Here is a 17,908-nt window from a genome sequence, read left to right as displayed (position 1 = left end):
GTCATAGAAAAACTAATTTTTAATTTAGAATAACCTGTTGTTTTGTGAGAAAGACAAAAGAATGATCGCGATGACACTATAAAATTAAGAGTATTTTCAGACATACAAAAATAAGAATCGTGGAGTACAAAGTGAACTCTCTCTTGTTATTTATGCTATGTTTCCATGCTGATAAAGATATGCTAGAATGTGAGAATGTAATCATTATGAACTTTCTATTTGCACTGGGGTAATTTCAAGCAAAATTGATTTAATTCCTATCAGTAAAAATACCCTAAAGAAAATTAGAAATAATAATAATAAACTACCACATACTGCATTGCATTTCAATGCAAAAACACCCCTGTATGCATTACGTATGAACTTCAATAACTGAAACCACAGAATAATTGTAGCAACAGATGAGAAGCCAAACTTTTTCAATAAAAGCACAAGGAACAGCCAGAAGTTAATAGGGAAAATCAGGGGGGAAAAGTAATCTTGCTTGAGTTCCAAAAGCATGACACATGCCTGTGGTAGAGGTTCTTCTTTCCAGGGATTCTTGGCGTTGCTGCTGTTGCTGCTCCATTGCTTGCCTATAATAAAAGGGTTTAAAAAGAATCCAGCTTTAGTTCCCCAAATGCATTTGAGAATCTGCTTAATACAAGGAGGGTCCAATTGGGGATTTTTTTAAAAAAACAAATCTCTGTGTAGTCATTGGACAATAAAGAAAATTTGATTTCTATTCAATTATCCAGCTCAAACGAAGCTAGATTTCTGAAAAATATTAGTTATCCGAAGAAGGATGCAAGACACTTCTTTTCATGGTTTGTTTAGTATTTTTCTAAATCAGATCTCTAATTTGTATATCGCTTGGCAAACCAGAATTTTTTAAATTCTATTTTTATTTTATTTTTAAAAAGTTAAAATACAAAAAACAAACACAAAACTTTATTGTTTTTCTTTAAGAAAAAAGCCCCTCCCCAAAATCTACTGTGTACAATCAAGACATTAAAAACTTCATTAAAAAATAATACATACACACATATTATCCTCCCTAGTTGAATAGCAATAGCTATTTAAATTTATGTATTGCTTCACAGTGCTTTACAATCCTCTAAGCGGTCTTACAGAGTCAGCATCTTGCCCCCAACAATCTGGGTTCTCATTTTGCCAACCTTGGAAGGATGGAAGGCTGAGTCAACCTTGAGCTGGTGAGGATTGAACCCCTGGCAATCAGCAGAATTAGCCTGTAATACTTCATTCTAGCCACTGCACCATCATGGATCAATACATTACAACAATATTAATCTAATATTATTAATAGACAAGCCAGGTTTATAAGCCAAAACTTATGATCTTGGCTTGCTAAAAGAAAAACATCCCTAGAGTCCATCTCTGATGGAAGAAGTCTTAAGAATATTTTTAACTCAGGCCTTCTTCCCAATCGTAAGAACAGGGGTGATCAAGCAGCATGTATCAGCATACCTATTCATGATAAACTAGAAACCTGAATTATACTTGCCCGCTGCAATGTTAGTAGTGATTCAATGTCTATTCAGTAATAGATGAGGTTAGAGTTCATCAAGAAGCATTACACATGTACGGAGTGGAAAACTGTCTTCATTGAAGATATATATTGTGGAGTCTATGTTTTTAGCCATGGCCTGGCTATGAGATCTTATGGTAATTGCCCATGACTGTTCCTTCAACACCAATTCCAAATCACCACCACCAGGGCTATGAAATAATAATTATATTTATTGCAAGGACTGTTTTAGCCAGAGGAAGACAAAGTATCATCTCCGTCTAGCAAAAGTCACTCCAGAAAGAGTGTACATTCACACTACATGTGTGTTCTCATATGTTCTTACATGTTCTCACGAGATGGAAATATTCTTTTGCCGTGTGCCAATCGCTTGGCTCCTGTTGTAGTGGTGTGCTGGAAAGGTTAAGAGGATAGGAAGGAATGAAGGTCTGCCACCACCCAGGTGGGAAACTATGGAATATTCTTTATATACACGGTTATATCTCACACTTCCCCCACCCCACCTTCTGGAATTCCTTCCCCTCCCCAAAATCCTGTGGAAAAACTTCCACAAATAGAAATGCAAAAAAAAAAAAAAAGTGTAGGAGATGAGAAACAGCAGCAATTTATTTTTATTCCATTTATGAAGGAGGAGAGGGGATTATTATTATTTATTATTAGTATGGCATAGAACTGGTGAAATTGGGAGAATGCTCAGATACAATTTGGCTTGAAAGGATAGAAAATGAACACTGATCGGATGGCAGTTCTATGTGCTCAACTATTGTCCAAAAGGGCAAACAATAATTTGCTGAGAAGCTTTGAGAGCTCTAGACATGCAAATATAGAAACACAACTACTCTTTTAACACATTGATGCTTAAATATTTCTGCAAATAATCAAGGCATACTTGATCAGTATTGCAGGATCACAGCACTGCTAAACACAGCCATCTCCCTTCAGCTGCTCTGATACGATACACAAAATTAAAAAAGACACTTCAATTTTCAACCTTGCATCCTCAACCCCTTGTGGTAACTTGGTTCATTGGAAAAGAAAGTTAAGTGTGCATTCAACTGTTTTCAATAAGACAGTGATTCAGGGATATGCTAACTTCACTACAAATACCAAATGTTTACTGACAGCTAATTTTATATTAGCTATTTTAAATTGCTACATATTTAAATTGCTACAAAATCACCTTTGTCTCTAACAGGCCCACCAGTTCTGGTAGCAAGGTCATGCTCTACATCCTATCAATTGAAGAGTCCGACCTGGTGAGTCCCAGAAAGCATGGCTCCCTGTAGCAGGACTTGCTATTTGGAATACTGTTCTTCCTACCATCGTACTAGCTCCAATTTGGTCGGCTTTCTGCAAAGCCCTTAAGACCTGATTGTTCTTTGAGATGTGGGGTTGAGAATTGGCAATCTTGTGAGTTGTGTGAATTTATCCTCTGGCTGATTAGTTTGTTTGGCTGTTGTGGGTATTTCCATCCCTAGAGGTTTTAAGAAGAGGTCGGACTGCCTGTTTGTCTGATATGGTATAGAGCAGTGGTGGCAAACCTTTTCAAACACCAAGTGCTGAAATGGGAATGTACATGCTGGAAACCGGAAGCTCAGCTCCCCGGCACGCACATGTGTGCTGGCCATCTGGTCTTCCAGTTTCTAATGTGCATGTGCGTGTGAAGACCAGCTGGCCAGCGCATGCATGCACACTGGGGAACTGGTCTTCCGGTTTCTGGCACTCCCGTGCACACAAAGAACAGCTGGCCAGCACCAGAAGCCAGAAAACCAACGGGCAATGGCCGAAGAGGTGGCTCTGCGTGCCACTTCTGGCACATGTGCCATAGGTTTACCCTCACGGGTATAGAGTCTCTGCTTGGGCAGGGAGCTGGACTAGAAGACCTTCAAAGTCCTCTTCAATTCTGTAAGTCTGGTTATTTCTGGTTGGTTTTTAATATTTAATACATTCTCATTGTGTTACCTGCCCAGAGTTGCTTTATGTGAGATAGATGGCCCAATAAATCTAGTAACTAAATGCATACATGGAGTGCTATCAGTCTTTCTAGCTTAGGAGCAATATGGCTATGGCAGAAAATCATCTTTTAAAAATTTTCTAGTAGGGTTTTCCACCTATAGATTTTTTTTTAGTAATTCTAGTGAACTTGTATTAGTTTCTTACATAGCCAAGATTGTGTGCTATGATTTTATATCAAATATAATAATCCTTGTAAAAATGATCGACAAATCTCAACTATTTGGAATTACTTTCAGCAAAATAGTACAATTTGAATTTTAAAAAATAATGTAAGCCATTATCTTCCCCATAATCCAAATATTTCATCTTGGTTGCAAGCTAGCACATCAAGATATCTTACGTGGAATCTCATTTGTCCCTCAGAAGTTTGATGGCCAACTTCTCAAATTCTATTAACTGTAAATCATCTTCACTCAAGGATAGAAAGTGATATAGGTAGTCCTTGAATTATGACAGTAATTGGGACCAGAATTTTCATTGCTGAGAAATGCAATCATAAAAACGCAATGTTGTATGGCAGCATTACTTAGTGACAGCAGCCTTGGCATTCCCCATTACCATAGTTAATAAAATTCTAGTCCAGGACACCCCCTTCCCAAATCCAAGCCATTCTGGGCTTGGTCTCTCCAAGCCCCATGCTTTGGTTCTTCTAAGATTAGAGATAACCTTCTCTTCAGTTCCCCGCTCCCCATTTCTGCCTGTTTAGCCAATCTGCCTGTTGCCTATGGGGTGATAAGCAGCTCCAGAAGTGTGCGGCTCTGAGGCTACCATACTGCAGTTCATTGGCTTCTTGCAGTTTGCCTTAGTGGGTGAAGGGACACTGTCTTGCTTCTCCTTCCTTAGGGGAGAATTTCGATTGATGGTGATGCTGGTGAAGACCTAAAGTCCTATGGCCCTTTGTTGTGGGTGTCCCAGACTCTCTTGTTCTTTCTATTTATCATCTGCAACAACTCCTGGGAGAGGTCATCAATCAACATAGGTTGATATTTGATGACATTCAGTTGTACGTCAAAATCCAAGGTTAAGAAGAAATGCAGTCAAGGTTCTATCCCAGCACCTGCAGGCTTGAAGTTCTCAGTGGGAAGAGCAGATATGGGCTTGAGATCTTCCATCAGAAGTTGGATAGTAACCTGCCAGGAATGCTCTAGCAAAACTAACACTAAGCAGTACACTGGACGAGATGACCTTATTGGTTATTCTAACTCTTATCATTTTACCATTGACTTCAGTAATTGAATGTGCAACTATATATTTTTCACAAATGGAGGCAAAGATTTATCTAAACAAATTCCCTAATGACTGAATTGATATGTACATTTTAAATATTATGCTTCAGTTTATTTTTAAAATGAAAATCTGAATATTTCTGTAGATTTTGGTTCCTTACCTTCTCTGAATTTCAATTTCATCTGGAGAGGGTCCATTTTGAACCTGGCGTTGGGTTGTGGGACCTAGAAGACAGTAAAACAGCTTCATGATTATTCATGTAATGTAGTTAATAGTAATAAGGATCTGAAAAATTGGTTATTCAAGGAAGTGTGATTAACATCCAGTGACTGGTTTCAGCGTCAATGGATCTTGGGATTTATTGCTGTTATAATGATGACTAAATTGCTTATAAATGAAGAATCTCTTGCAATCAAAAAGAAGAGCTGTCATAAACATCACTATTATGAAATAAAACATACTAAAAGGAAATCTAATTCAGAATAGAATTATAAATTAAGAGACACAGGAGAGTTCAAAACTGGAAAGAGATTATTGACAGGAGAAGTGTGCTACAACTTTCTATATCTAGAATCCCTATTCCAGCCTATATATTACTCCCAAAGCCGTTTTAGTAGACTCAAGAATTTTCATAGATTTTGTTTTAGCCACATTTTAAACACCATGGCCCAATGAATATTTTCATTTAACATGCAAGTTTTTAACTATACAACCAGCAACTACTATGTGGGATGATACGCATTATAAAGAAGAAGATGTACCAGGGAGTGTAATTCATTTACATGATTGATAGCAATAGCAATAGCACTTAGACTTATATTCCACTTCACAGTGCTTTACAGCCCTCTCTAAGTGGTTTACAGACCCAACATATTGTTCCCGACATTTTGTGTCCTAATTTTAACTACCTCAGAAGGCTGGAAGGCTAATTCAACCTTAAGCCAGTCAGGATCAAACTGCAGTCTAACCACTGTGCCACTGCAGTTCTTAGATACCCTAGAAATGCCCTAAAAACAAAACAAAACAAACACAAAACAAAACTTTCTCTGGACCTATAATTTGAACTGAAATCAAAACCGATACAGGTAGTCCTTAACTTACAACTGTTTGTTTAGTGACAGTCCAAAGTTATAACACCACTGTAAAAATTGACTTATGACCATTTTTCACACTTAAGACCACTGCAGCATCCCCATAGTCACATGATCAAAATTTGGATGCTTAGCAACCGGTTCATATTTATGACGGTTGCAGTGTCCTGGAGTCCTATGACCACCTTCTGATAAGCAAAGTCAATGGGAAAGCCAGATTCACTTAACAGGCATGTTACTAATTTAACAACTGCAGCGATTCACTTAATAATAGTGGCAAGAAATTTTGTAAAATGGGACAAACTCACTTAACAAACATCTCCTTTAGCAACAGAAATTCTGGGCTCCATTATGGTCATAAGTCGAAGACCACCTGTACAGGTCTCAAGAAGGATTCTCTTTTCCTGCAAACAATTATCAGCTTTTAGTGGACATACATGAGGACTCAGATTGTTAGGAGCAATATGCTGACTTAGTAAACCACTTAGAGAGGGCTGTAAAGCACTATGAAGTGGTATATAAGTCTTAAGTGTTCTTGCTATTGCTACTTATATCAGGCCTACAATGAAAAATGAAAATTCCATTCTTTGCCTGCATATCTGCATTTTTACAAATGGACATTAAAAGAGTCATGTATAAAAGTCACAAGTGCCTTAATTACAGGTGCTTTTATACTTGCATGTATCTACACAAAGAAGTATGGTGGACTAGTTTGGACACAATGTATGTTAGTTTTTTGAAATGAGAGGTTCATGTATCTTTTGTCTACATTTAGTACCACTATCCTTTGTGCCAGTGCTGAAATTACTAGGGGTAAAAAAGTTAAGAACAGAATCATAGGTGGAAATTGGTTTACTCTCTTACTCTTCAATACTCTCTTATTGAACCTGCTCAAATATAACAATATTTTTTTTTGGGGGGGGGCAACATTGGGGATGCCTATGCTAGACTCAAAGTCACCAAGATGATAGCAAGAATAAAGAACTTGTAGCCTTCCATAACTTGTTGCATTATAACTTCTGGCAGTGCATGAATATCTAGTATATGGAACGAAGTTAAAAAGGCAGGAATAGGAGGCTCTCAGACTAGGGATGTTATGGCAACATGGCATCAAAATCACTAAAACTAATTGATTCAAATAATGTCTATAAGCCTTCTTTCAAATAATCTGAATAAGAGAGTCAGTGCTGGAAGAGCTATTTCTTGCTGGGCCAGAAGAAAGCTAGAATCTGGAGGACCAGAAGTTCTGCTCTCCTCCACTGTATTACCAAATTTGGTACTATTCAGGTAGCAATTATTAATGGCTGCTATGGAAGTCTATAGATAAAGAAAAAAGCATGAGACAAGAGGTAACACAAAACTATTTCAAAGACTGAGCTTGCCAAGAGACAGATGAGATTTGGCCCCAATTCATAAATGTTTAGAATGCAGAACACACACACATCCTTAATATCATCCCTTCATGGAATTATTACCATCACATGGCAATAGATTAGATAATAGAAGTATTTTTTTAGTTCTACAGTATTCAAGAGATTAACAAAATTATAGAACTATGCAAACCAACTATGCCATTTTCAAATGTCCTAGAACAGAGGATGAGTTTTCTTTTCTTGTGATCCTAAGCAAAATAAAAATAAAAATGACATCACAGTAAACAGATACAATTCATCCTGCTTCTAACAATTGTTAAACTGAAATTATCACCGTTGTTTAATTTTAATTAACCAGAATGGTTTCTAGTTCTTGCAGCTACTGGCTACGGAATTTTGCCTGGTCATGTTATCTGATTTTCAATTTTGTATTTGTGCTCTCCCAACATTCATGCACAAATTCAGTGAATGGAATTATTTTTAGCAACAGCTAGATTTCATGTACATATGATCAGTCTGAGACAAATCAGTCATTGCTTTGGGAACTAATTACATGTTACACACCAATGTATGCAACTCAACCTAGTTTGTGGTTTTAAGTGAAAAAGAATTTTGGAAAAAACAAGATCAGAAACACAGAAGCAAATGTTATTTCTGTTTTCATTTCCTGAACACTATGTCTCCCAAACATCCATATTTGTAAAATCTTGCTGGGGAGAAGAAACAATTTGACGTCAAAGAATTAAGAACTGCTTCTATTTCATTTTAAGCCTCCCCCATATTTTTTCTCTCTAAAAAGATACCTTAGTTTTGGTATTTCGGTATTTAGAAAGGGCTATTTTTTTTCTTTTACAGAAGAGTAGAACTGTGAAAGAAAAGAAAGAGAAGGCAGGAAAACAAAAAGGGACTACAGTTTACAGGGGAAAAAATTAAAAATAATTTTGAAAAACTAGATCAATTTCTTTTATAAAAGGCAAACATGGGGCAGTGGAAACAAAAACAGAGTCCAACTGATTTTTTTAAAAAATATTAACAATGTTCTGAAAAAAGTTACATAATCTGTTTATATATAAAAATGAAAAGATATAAGTTGCAACCACTTCTTTTTTTTAAAAAAAAGAAGACGTGAACAGTTGGGAGAACTACTCGACTCACAACAAATAAAAAAATCAATATTTACATACATGGTGTGTTAATTTCGTGAGTTTGCTTGCAAGCAAATTTTATGTGACAGACTGAGATAGCCAATGGCAGATAGATAGATCACTGAATGAATCTGTGATTCTGTGAGCAACTCAATCTGCCTGCCCGCTTTGCCTGATTTTGGGTAAAAGTTGCTCTTTTTTAAATAAAAAATTCAATATTTATATAAATATTTATAATATTTACATACAAGCCATGCCCAGCTAGTCACATGACCACCAAGCCACACCCACAAATTAGGCCATGCCACAGAACTGGTTAGTGGTCCCTGGGATTTAAAATTATGAGTTTGGTGGTCCCTGAGATCCAAAATGTTGGCGACCCCTGCTTTGGAGAATAGCTTGACTCCTTCTTCTTTGTGGTACCCCCTGAGATATCCGAACACTGCTATCACGTCATCTCTAGTCCTTCTTTTCATCAGGTAACAGGTAACAGATAATCAGAGTTGGAAGGGACCTTGTAGGTCATCTAGTCCAACCCCCCACCCAAGCAGGAGAGCCTACACCATTTCTGACAGATGGCAGTCCAATCTCTTCTTGAAAGTCTCAAGTGATAGTGCTCCCACAACTTCCAAGGGCAAGCTGTTCCATTGGTTGATTGTTCTGTCAAACTAGACATACCTAATTCCAGCAGCTGTTCTTTATATGCTTTTGCCTCCAGTCTCCTAATCATCTTTGTTGCTCTTCTCTGCACTCTTTCTACAGATTTATGCTTATTAACCCAAAGGTTTATTGATAAATAAGCTTTCTGCTCTGTAACACAGTCTCTGAATCGAGTTGATACACACTCCTTCAAAATACATGGCTGGTTTTTTTTTAACTACTTCTAAGACCCCCTTATAACTTTCACTTTCATTCCTCTTTCCCCATACAGCAGCTTCAGTTCTGCTTCATTCTCTTTTGGAGATTCCTTTTTATCTGCTGGGGGTGAGGCTTGGCTTCTTCTTGTTTTTTTTGTGCAAGACTGTTTCTTCTTTCTTCCCGGCTGCTTGCAGCTGCCTCTGGCTTGTCTTCTCTCCTTTGGCAGTTCAGCTAGTTCTCTGATTTGCTGTCCCATGCCACCTTTTTCCTTGGTCTTCTTTCATCTTCCCTACAAAACTACAGTGTCTACACTCAGACAAACATACATCATCAGCTCCAGCAGCAACTCCTAATTCCAACTCTCTTCATCTTTCATCTGCAGGAGAAATCTTTTGAACAGTAACAGAGTGCAGAGTCTCTTGTCACTTCTAGAATGATTGCACCTTCCAGAAGCTCTGTTTCTAACCAAATAATAAAATAAAATCACAAACAAAACAGGGCTGAATTATTCTATTTGCAACATTTTAGAAAACTACCCCCACTGTGAAACCACAAATATGAAAGTCTCTACCATATATTGTGCCTCAGATCCTTCATTTTTTCTCCAAATTAGTGATATTGATAATTAGTGATGAAGAAAGGTGTATAGGGAAACAACAGAAGGAACATTTTCTTCAATGTTCTTCTTTGCTCCAAGCCCCCTCCCAGATTTTTTTTCTGTGAAAATGAAACTCAACACCAGGGTTCTACCTGATACATTTTGTACAAAGAAAGCGGTCCTGATTCTGTGTTTTTAACAAGTATGCTTAATATGTTTAAAAGAGCTAGATTTTAAAGTAGCATGACTAATAAATAAATATCGATAAATAACAAAGAGCCACATAAAATAAGAGAATAATGAAATAAATAGTGTAGCTAGTTATTAAACAATTGTCCTTTTAGTCAGGATTTTTCTCTCCCACTTCTTAATATTTATTTAATCTAAACATCATTTAGTCGTCATTAATCGGAAAAGGGCACATTAAAAAGTAAAGATTTTTTACACAAAGTGACATGTATCTGATTCAAAGTAGAACACTAGCAAGAATCTGGATGCTGCATGTTGAATTGGCTTGGATCTTCTATAACCTTTAAGAGGAATCTTGCAGTAACCAAGTCAAGAGATTAGTTCATGCACTAGAACATTCAAAACCTTCATGAATCAACCAAAAATATGTAACTTGCTTCTAGACATTATCTTTTCAGATGCCTATATAATAATAATAAAAAAAAACATTCCAAGAAAATGGACCTTACACGTTGGGTTCACAACTACCTAATCTATGGTAGACATTTCTGCCACCCTAACAAAATTAGGTTTGTTTACTATGGGCAACTCTCAATTTGTGTATGAATTTCAAATTTCACCTTCATTCATCTAATTCCAGATGAACACCCAACAAAGAAATGGCATCTTTTTATTCAGATGAAAGGGAAAAATACAACAACCTGGTAATCTGAATGATCTTGGCCATCAGTATCAGGCAGATGTTCGTACAAAGGGCAATACAAACTTATGAGGAGTTACAAGTAGCAAATCTCTCCATGTTATAGAAATACAACTTCCTGATGAGATAGAAGTGAAACTTCCTCCTCTGCCAACAACCTCAATCTCTGATTTGCAAGAATACTGTGGCCAGAAAGCTGATAAGGAAACCAAAAGCACCAATAGGTATATATTTCCTACCTATTACTCAGCTAAGTCAATTAAGGTGTCTTGGAATCCTGCATAAAATCATTTTTTTTCAAAATCTTCCAGATTTAGATACTATTCGGTGAGCAACTTCTTGAATAATTTGGTCAATAACGTGCAATAAACACTGATTTGTATTTCCACAGATAATGAAAATAAGGTATTTTTTTCTCCTAGAAATCATGCTAATTGTATATTTTTCAAATCAAATAAACATATTAATATAAATGATTCCTTTTTTTGTGAAACCTACACGCAGAGTTGCATGTTTAAAACCATATATGCTTTAGTTGTTGGCACTGTATGTTTGGATGTCTATGACCATATGAAATGTCAGGAAGCAGAACTTACTAATGCAATCCTATCCCCTAAACTCTAAAATTAATACAATTTTCATAGCTATAATAACTGTTATACAAAGATTCTGTTCTAAGGGAAAAAAGCCAAGCCCTGTTTCTCTCAATTAATATTGAAGCACACAGGTCAAATAGGGAAGACATAACTGAGACAAATCCAAATATTTTGATCTAATGGTCAGATCTCAACAATTTATCCATTAATAATCTAATCAAAGAAAGCCTTAATTATATAGGAAGGTCTCACGTGACAACTTCCTTGGATTATTCACAAATCCAATAGTAATAAATGATAGAAAAATCATTTCCTGATCAATGCATTTACAACAACAAAAGCCTGCAATGTGAAATTGATTTAAGGCCTGGTCAGTTTCAAAGAGCAGCTGCCAGTTAGCCAGAGGATACAATCAACCAATTAAGGTCACAGAGCTGAGCTTGTTAACTTCTAGTTGGCACTTTTTAGGGATATGCTGTGGAGAAAATAGCCAGGAAAGAAATAGCTTGTTTAAGCAATCTCTCCGTCTTGCCAAGGGGCAAAAAAGGGGAAAAATGGGTCATGCACAGGACACCGTGTGAGAAAACTTTATCTAAATGAGAAAAATTTACCTAAATGTGTCTTTTCTCATCTGTAGCATCTTTTTCCTCAGACATGTGGTTTGCTTAGCGACCATGTTCTTTAGCTACCATTCTGCTGGAATGGATTGCAATCACTAAATGAGGACTACCTATATTTAATGAACAATAACGATCTCTAAACTAGTTTTAGAAAAGAATTTGAGTGGAAAGCTCTTTTAAAAAGCAATTACAAGATATGATGCAAAGTAGTTTAAAATAAACATTGTTATAAGTTGCAGTTACAACAATGATGAATTAACTTTATAACCATTCCTCACATGTATGACTTTTACAGATCAGTAAAGCAAAGGAAAGCTGCAGCAAAATAAAAAGCAGTTACACAGTTCAGCTACACTACCAAATTGCTGATCTCAATTGTAGTCACTAAACAAGACCTACCAGTATCATATAGATTCCCACTTGTCTTTTTATGTTTTGAGTTTAACATGCACCCAAAGCAGTTCTCAGAAATGACAATCACATCTTATAATTTGAGAAAAAATGCAAAAAGGAAATTCTTCTATTTGCTACTTTAGATCAGGGCTCTCAAACTCGCGGCCCACGGGCCGGATGCGTCATGCACTGGCCACACCCACACCTGGTTTAGCAAAGGTGGGAAAAGTTGCAATACGTCATATGACACCGCTGTGACAATGGGAGTTTGACACCCCTGCTTTAGATAATCATGCCTATGAAAAATACTGTACTATACTGAAAAAGTTTTGAAAAAGAAAGAAGTGCAATAATCTCAAACAAAATATACATAATCAATTAAAATAAGTTGTCAAACCAGTAATTATATTCAGAAATCAGTCCTGCTACTTTTCTTTATAATACATTTGTAAATGTTCACTACTGATGCAATAATTTTTATGATCATTTAAATCAACTACATTTTGGAAACCAACCAACGAATGAACTCCATCTCAATTTTTTTTAAAAAAATTAAACAGCCAGAAAGAGATGCAATTTATCCCCTTCTATAGGGCTGTGCATGTTCCTTTCTAAATTCAGCCTCTGAAGCTGGTTCCTCATTAATATTCAGGCAGTAACTACTACAATGGAAATACTATAGTAAGAGGGCCAGTGACTATGAATGAAGGGACTCTTAGAAATATGAATCTAGGATGGGAAGAGTTAAGCACTTATATTAAACAATTCTACTCAAAACCGCAGACTTGTATGTCTCATTTCATTTTAAAATTTTAGACCTGGGTTTATATTCATCTAGGTACAAAATTTAGGTTTTTCTCCTCCCTGCATGTTAAATAATATATGCTAAAAATATCTGAAGGTGTATTTGAAAAATGGGCAACTTCTCACCTAGAAGAGTTAAGCCTGATCATTAATCAACAGTACCAGCAAATGCAGAGTAGAATATGCTAAGAAATGTTACAGATATTCAAAGCAAATAACATGGCTACTTATTAGACAAACTTACTTTTAGTCAGTGTTCACTACACTTGAAGAGTCCTCTCCTGCTCCATTTATTGACATTACTAGACACCACCTAAAAAACCTGTTTTTAGCCATCATCCATTGGAAAAGAAAAGACAGAATAGTCATTTTGCACATTATGGCACTAAATGCATCTCCCCAGGACTATCAAAAAGGAAGGTTCATTTCAAAGCTTGTAAAGTCCAAGTCTATAAAATCAGAGAGGAAGATTAGCAATACCGTCCACTCTTCCCTTTGCAACTGCAATTTGATTATGAAAGACACTCAAAAACAGAAAACAGAGAAGTAAAATGTTTCCATCACCTACAAGACATTCGGCATAGGATGATGCAGTCACACTGACAGAGGCAGAAGCAGTGGCAAATCCATTCTCTGTTAACCATAATAAAACTTCAGGACAACTTTTTCATGACCAAATAAATACCTAGCATCCCTTAATGGCCAGGTTATACAGGATGAAATCAATATCTTCCCTACAGCCGTAGAGTGGGCCTCTTTCTTTAATTATTTAATCAGAGGCTACCTCCTGAGTGTAACAGAAAGCTTAAATGTTAGGTTTATAAGGTAGCATTCTGTCTAGAGAACAAAAATAAACATGGCTGAAATGGCACTATGGGAAACATTTAAGAGTCCCAGAAGGACAAGATGACTGACCTTTCTCCATACTTTACTGCTATGGCTACTGAGGAAAGCAGAATATGATAATGCAGTACCTTTAAATGAGGTCCCTGCACAGCTGCTTTGTCTTATCTGTAGCTTTCAGAAGGACAGGTATTAAATGAATCAACACATTTCACCTTCCCATAATATGTAACCCATGCACCCTGTTCATCATTATCATCATTTTTCATTATCTATTAGAATTATATGCTGCCTAGTACCATTTTTTGGGGGGGGGGGTCTCTTTCCTTCTACCTTTCCCAGTATTGAAACTCCTCTTCTGTAATGATTGAAACATAAACTTAAATTATCTTCATATTAAAGGGATGTCCACAAAGTCTAATCAATATTATTCAGTCATAGATTGTATTGAAGTCAAATATTGTTTTTGCTGTATCCTTCTATAAAACTATAAAAGCAACCCCTTCCTTTCCTTTTTGTGTCCTGAGTAATAAACGAAGTTATATTCTGAGTGTCCAATCCTAATCCACCGCAATTTGCTGATGCCTATGATGTCTATCTGTAATTGTTTCATTTCAATTTCTCCATGTTTGTGCTTCTCATGTTCCATGTTCCCATTTTGAAGCTTAGGTTTTCTTTTCCTGTATGACAGCATCAGCAACTAGATGTCCCGAAGGCTTTAGTTTAGCCATATCTTTAAAATCTTCTGTTCTTTGAAAAATCCTTACATCTTCTTTAGTAGCATGTCGACAGCCTTCCTACCTGAAAGGCCCCTCATCTGGCATTTTGTCAACAGTGTTATATTTTCTATCTACATGGTTTTTGGTAAAATATAGGAGTGGCTTACCGTTGTTTTTTCCTTACAAAGTATTGATGCTATCTTCACTAAATCTGCCTCTAGCATCTTCCTATATCACTGCTGCTCAATACAGGTTTCTGCTTGCTTTGGCTTGGCAGCAGGATATATACACCCAATGGTCTTTAGCCATTGTAGGAATGCCCCCCTCCCCACTCCCAAAATGAAGTAGCACAACAGGACTCCCTCCCTCGTGTGTGTGTGTGTGTGTGTGTGTGTGTGTGTGTGTGTGTGCAGATGCACAAACTTGTGGATATATAAATGCTTTTTACTATAATATCTTTCATACTTCCCCAAAAGAGCTTCTAATGTTTCCAATTATCACTCTGGACTATCTATTTGATTTTATCTCACAATAAGAAAATGATCAGAGAAGATAAAATTGTTGCATGCCACATTTACCTGAATAGAAACTGACATAGAATGTCAAGACCTCAGATGCATTTGCTGCCATTCTACATTATGGCTCCATTTATATTAGTTGTTTATGAACTCCACACTGCTAGCTATGTTCGTACCATTATATTATTTGCATTTTTACAGGAAACTGAAATGTATCTTTAAAAGAATTTAAATTATCCACAATTTTTCTCTCAAAGGGGATAAAACTATTACATACACATACAAACTTTTTGCATACACAAAAAAAACCCTAAGATTGTTATAGTCATCCAATTTGTGAATAACTTTGTATTAAATAACTGATACAGCAGTTTCCTTTTCCCAGAGGCAATGGGAGGAAGGAACTGCTGTATCAGTTATTTAAGATGTCCAACAAACAGTGCAGATGGTTGCAAAGAAAAGGGGTGTTATATATTTGTGAGATACAAATAGTTGAGATCAAGTGTCCTTTCAAAACCAGCATCTTTCATATTTGCTGCTACTAATTTAGATTTCTCTTTCTCTTCCTAAATATGGGCTCTCATCTTTATCATTTAACCACACCTGCCATGATCCATGCAGGAAAGGAGGCATGCTATCCCAAGCAGTATGCTGATTGTTTTAATTGCTTCTGGACTGAAATCCTTTCATTGCATCATTAGCATGGGACCTAAACAGCTGCCTAAAATAATCTTAGGGCTGCTCTTGCATACAAATGCAATGTATAATTCTTAAATTCTGAAAATAATTCACATGAAGTACTTTGGACCTCACACAAACTATAGCACCTTTCTGTTATTAAAACAATCTGATTTTTGTATGTATATAATTTCTGTATGCATATAATTGAAAGATGCTTTTATGTTTTGTTTGTATGTTTTTTGTAAAAAATAAAAACTTAAAAAAAAAACAATCTGATTTTTTCAGGTTACTGTATAAGCCTGGTAGTGTTTTAAGAACCATATTGATTGTGATACATTGATTTCTTAAAATTAGTAGCTTTTTCTCCAGGCTTGTGCAGAAGCTTGCAAAAAATTTAGGAGAGAGACACTACATTTGTTAAAAAAAAAAAGCTCAACAGCTCTTCTTCTGAAACTTATCTACAGACCCCTCACATCCTAGACATAAATTGTTTCAACTTCTTCCCCCAGAATAACACTATATGCCACTGCACACCAGAACAACTAGACACAAGGACAGTTTTTTCTCAAATGCTATCACTCTGCTAAACAACTAATTCCCACAACACTGTCAAATTATTTACCAAGACTGTATTACTATTCTTCTTACCCTTCCTAGTACCTATTTCTTCCCATTTATGAATATAACCATGTTGATTGTATCTTTACAATTTCTACTGTTTTATGTTTCCAAGTATGAATTGATTGCTTATAAGTAACCTATGGCTATCATTAAGTGTTGTAACTTATGATTGTTGATGAATGTGTTTTATTTTTCTTTTATGTACACTGAAAGCATATGCACCAAAGACAAATTCCTTGTGTGTCCAATAAAGAATTCTATTCTATTTTCAAAACTTAACACAACCCTATGGAGCTGTACTGTTAAGAGAGAAAGGCTGGTGAAAAAGAAGGGAATTGTATGGCAAAATGACCCACCTGTCTAACCTGCCAAATGAATGCTACTCTCTAAAGAACTCAAAAGAACTTTAACATGAAACTGTCTCACCTAGTTATAAAATGACCTGGAATATGGCCTAATCATGTACAATAGCAACTGGCTCACTGGTAATTGGAAAGCTTCTAACATGTTATTAAGTTCCCATCCAAGTGAAAAACCAAATACAATCCAAGTAAAAAAAAACCAAGCGTATTTAATGTAGGTGGCACTTGGTTCAACAGCAGTAACTGTGACAGGGATCTAGGAATCCTAGTGGACAACAACTTAAATATGAGCCAGCAATGTGCTGCAGCTGCCAAAAAAATGGTATGAGGGAACTGACACTGCAGCAAAATGCATTTATATTACTGAATGTAAATGAAAATCAGCAGCAACAGCTTTTAGCCCTGTTGAATTCATGCAGCATGTTGGAATCATTATGTGATTAAATACATTATAGTCATTAAAAGTTAATTTAATATTTCTCAAGATTCCTATAAGACACAGTCATTCTAAAATTATATTTGCATTCAGTTTGAATGGGTTTAGTATAATCAGCAAACATTTTTTAGGAAGGAAAACTTGAAAAAAATTGTTGACCAGTGTATTTTTTTTTCTCTCCAATTTACTTTTCCATACTGGGCATAATTTTTTGACTATATCCAGTATGTAATATCACTCTACAATGCCCTTGGTCCATGCCTGATTAATTTTTCTGTACTATGAACAAATACTGCGCTTGATCAGCCATTTACATAATCCATCCGTATAATGCTCAATATTATTCATTTGAGATCATATTAATTTTTTTATTTTTATTTGATCATGAGATTTTTCTCAACTATATAGTCTTTTGCAGTGAATGAAATCAATAAGACACGATTACTACGAGGCTGTCTCTATCAAAACATTAGTGTGTGAACTGTTGAGACAAACTACTTAGGAAAATGCCAGCCAAGAGATTTCTTCTTCAGTTCTACCTTCTCTGTAGGTTAATTAAATTTTTTGTCTAATAATAGAGCCTTGTGTTT

The 17,908-nt window shown here is 36.0% G+C and overlaps 1 protein-coding gene across 23 annotated transcripts in view; it reads right to left on the bottom strand.

Moving 5' to 3' along the window:
• EVL (Enah/Vasp-like) overlaps positions 1-17,908 on the bottom strand; it is a 138,713-nt gene that overhangs the window by 20,931 nt on the left and 99,874 nt on the right. For all 23 annotated transcript variants that reach the window (XM_087922182.1, XM_087922176.1, XM_087922187.1 and 20 more), the window contains 2 exons: positions 4,932-4,995; positions 511-575 (listed from right to left, as the gene is read on the bottom strand). In XM_087922182.1, coding sequence (XP_087778308.1) covers positions 511-575; positions 4,932-4,995 — 129 coding nt within the window. The remainder of the gene's footprint in view (positions 1-510; positions 576-4,931; positions 4,996-17,908) is intronic.

This window comes from Pseudonaja textilis, chromosome 1 (assembly GCF_049901715.1).
Source record: "Pseudonaja textilis isolate UNSWEBS1 chromosome 1, rPseTex1.2, whole genome shotgun sequence".
NCBI lineage: Eukaryota > Metazoa > Chordata > Lepidosauria > Squamata > Elapidae > Pseudonaja > Pseudonaja textilis.
The sequence above is the reverse complement of the archived record's forward strand: the minus strand, read 5'-3'. Positions and strand labels throughout refer to the sequence as shown.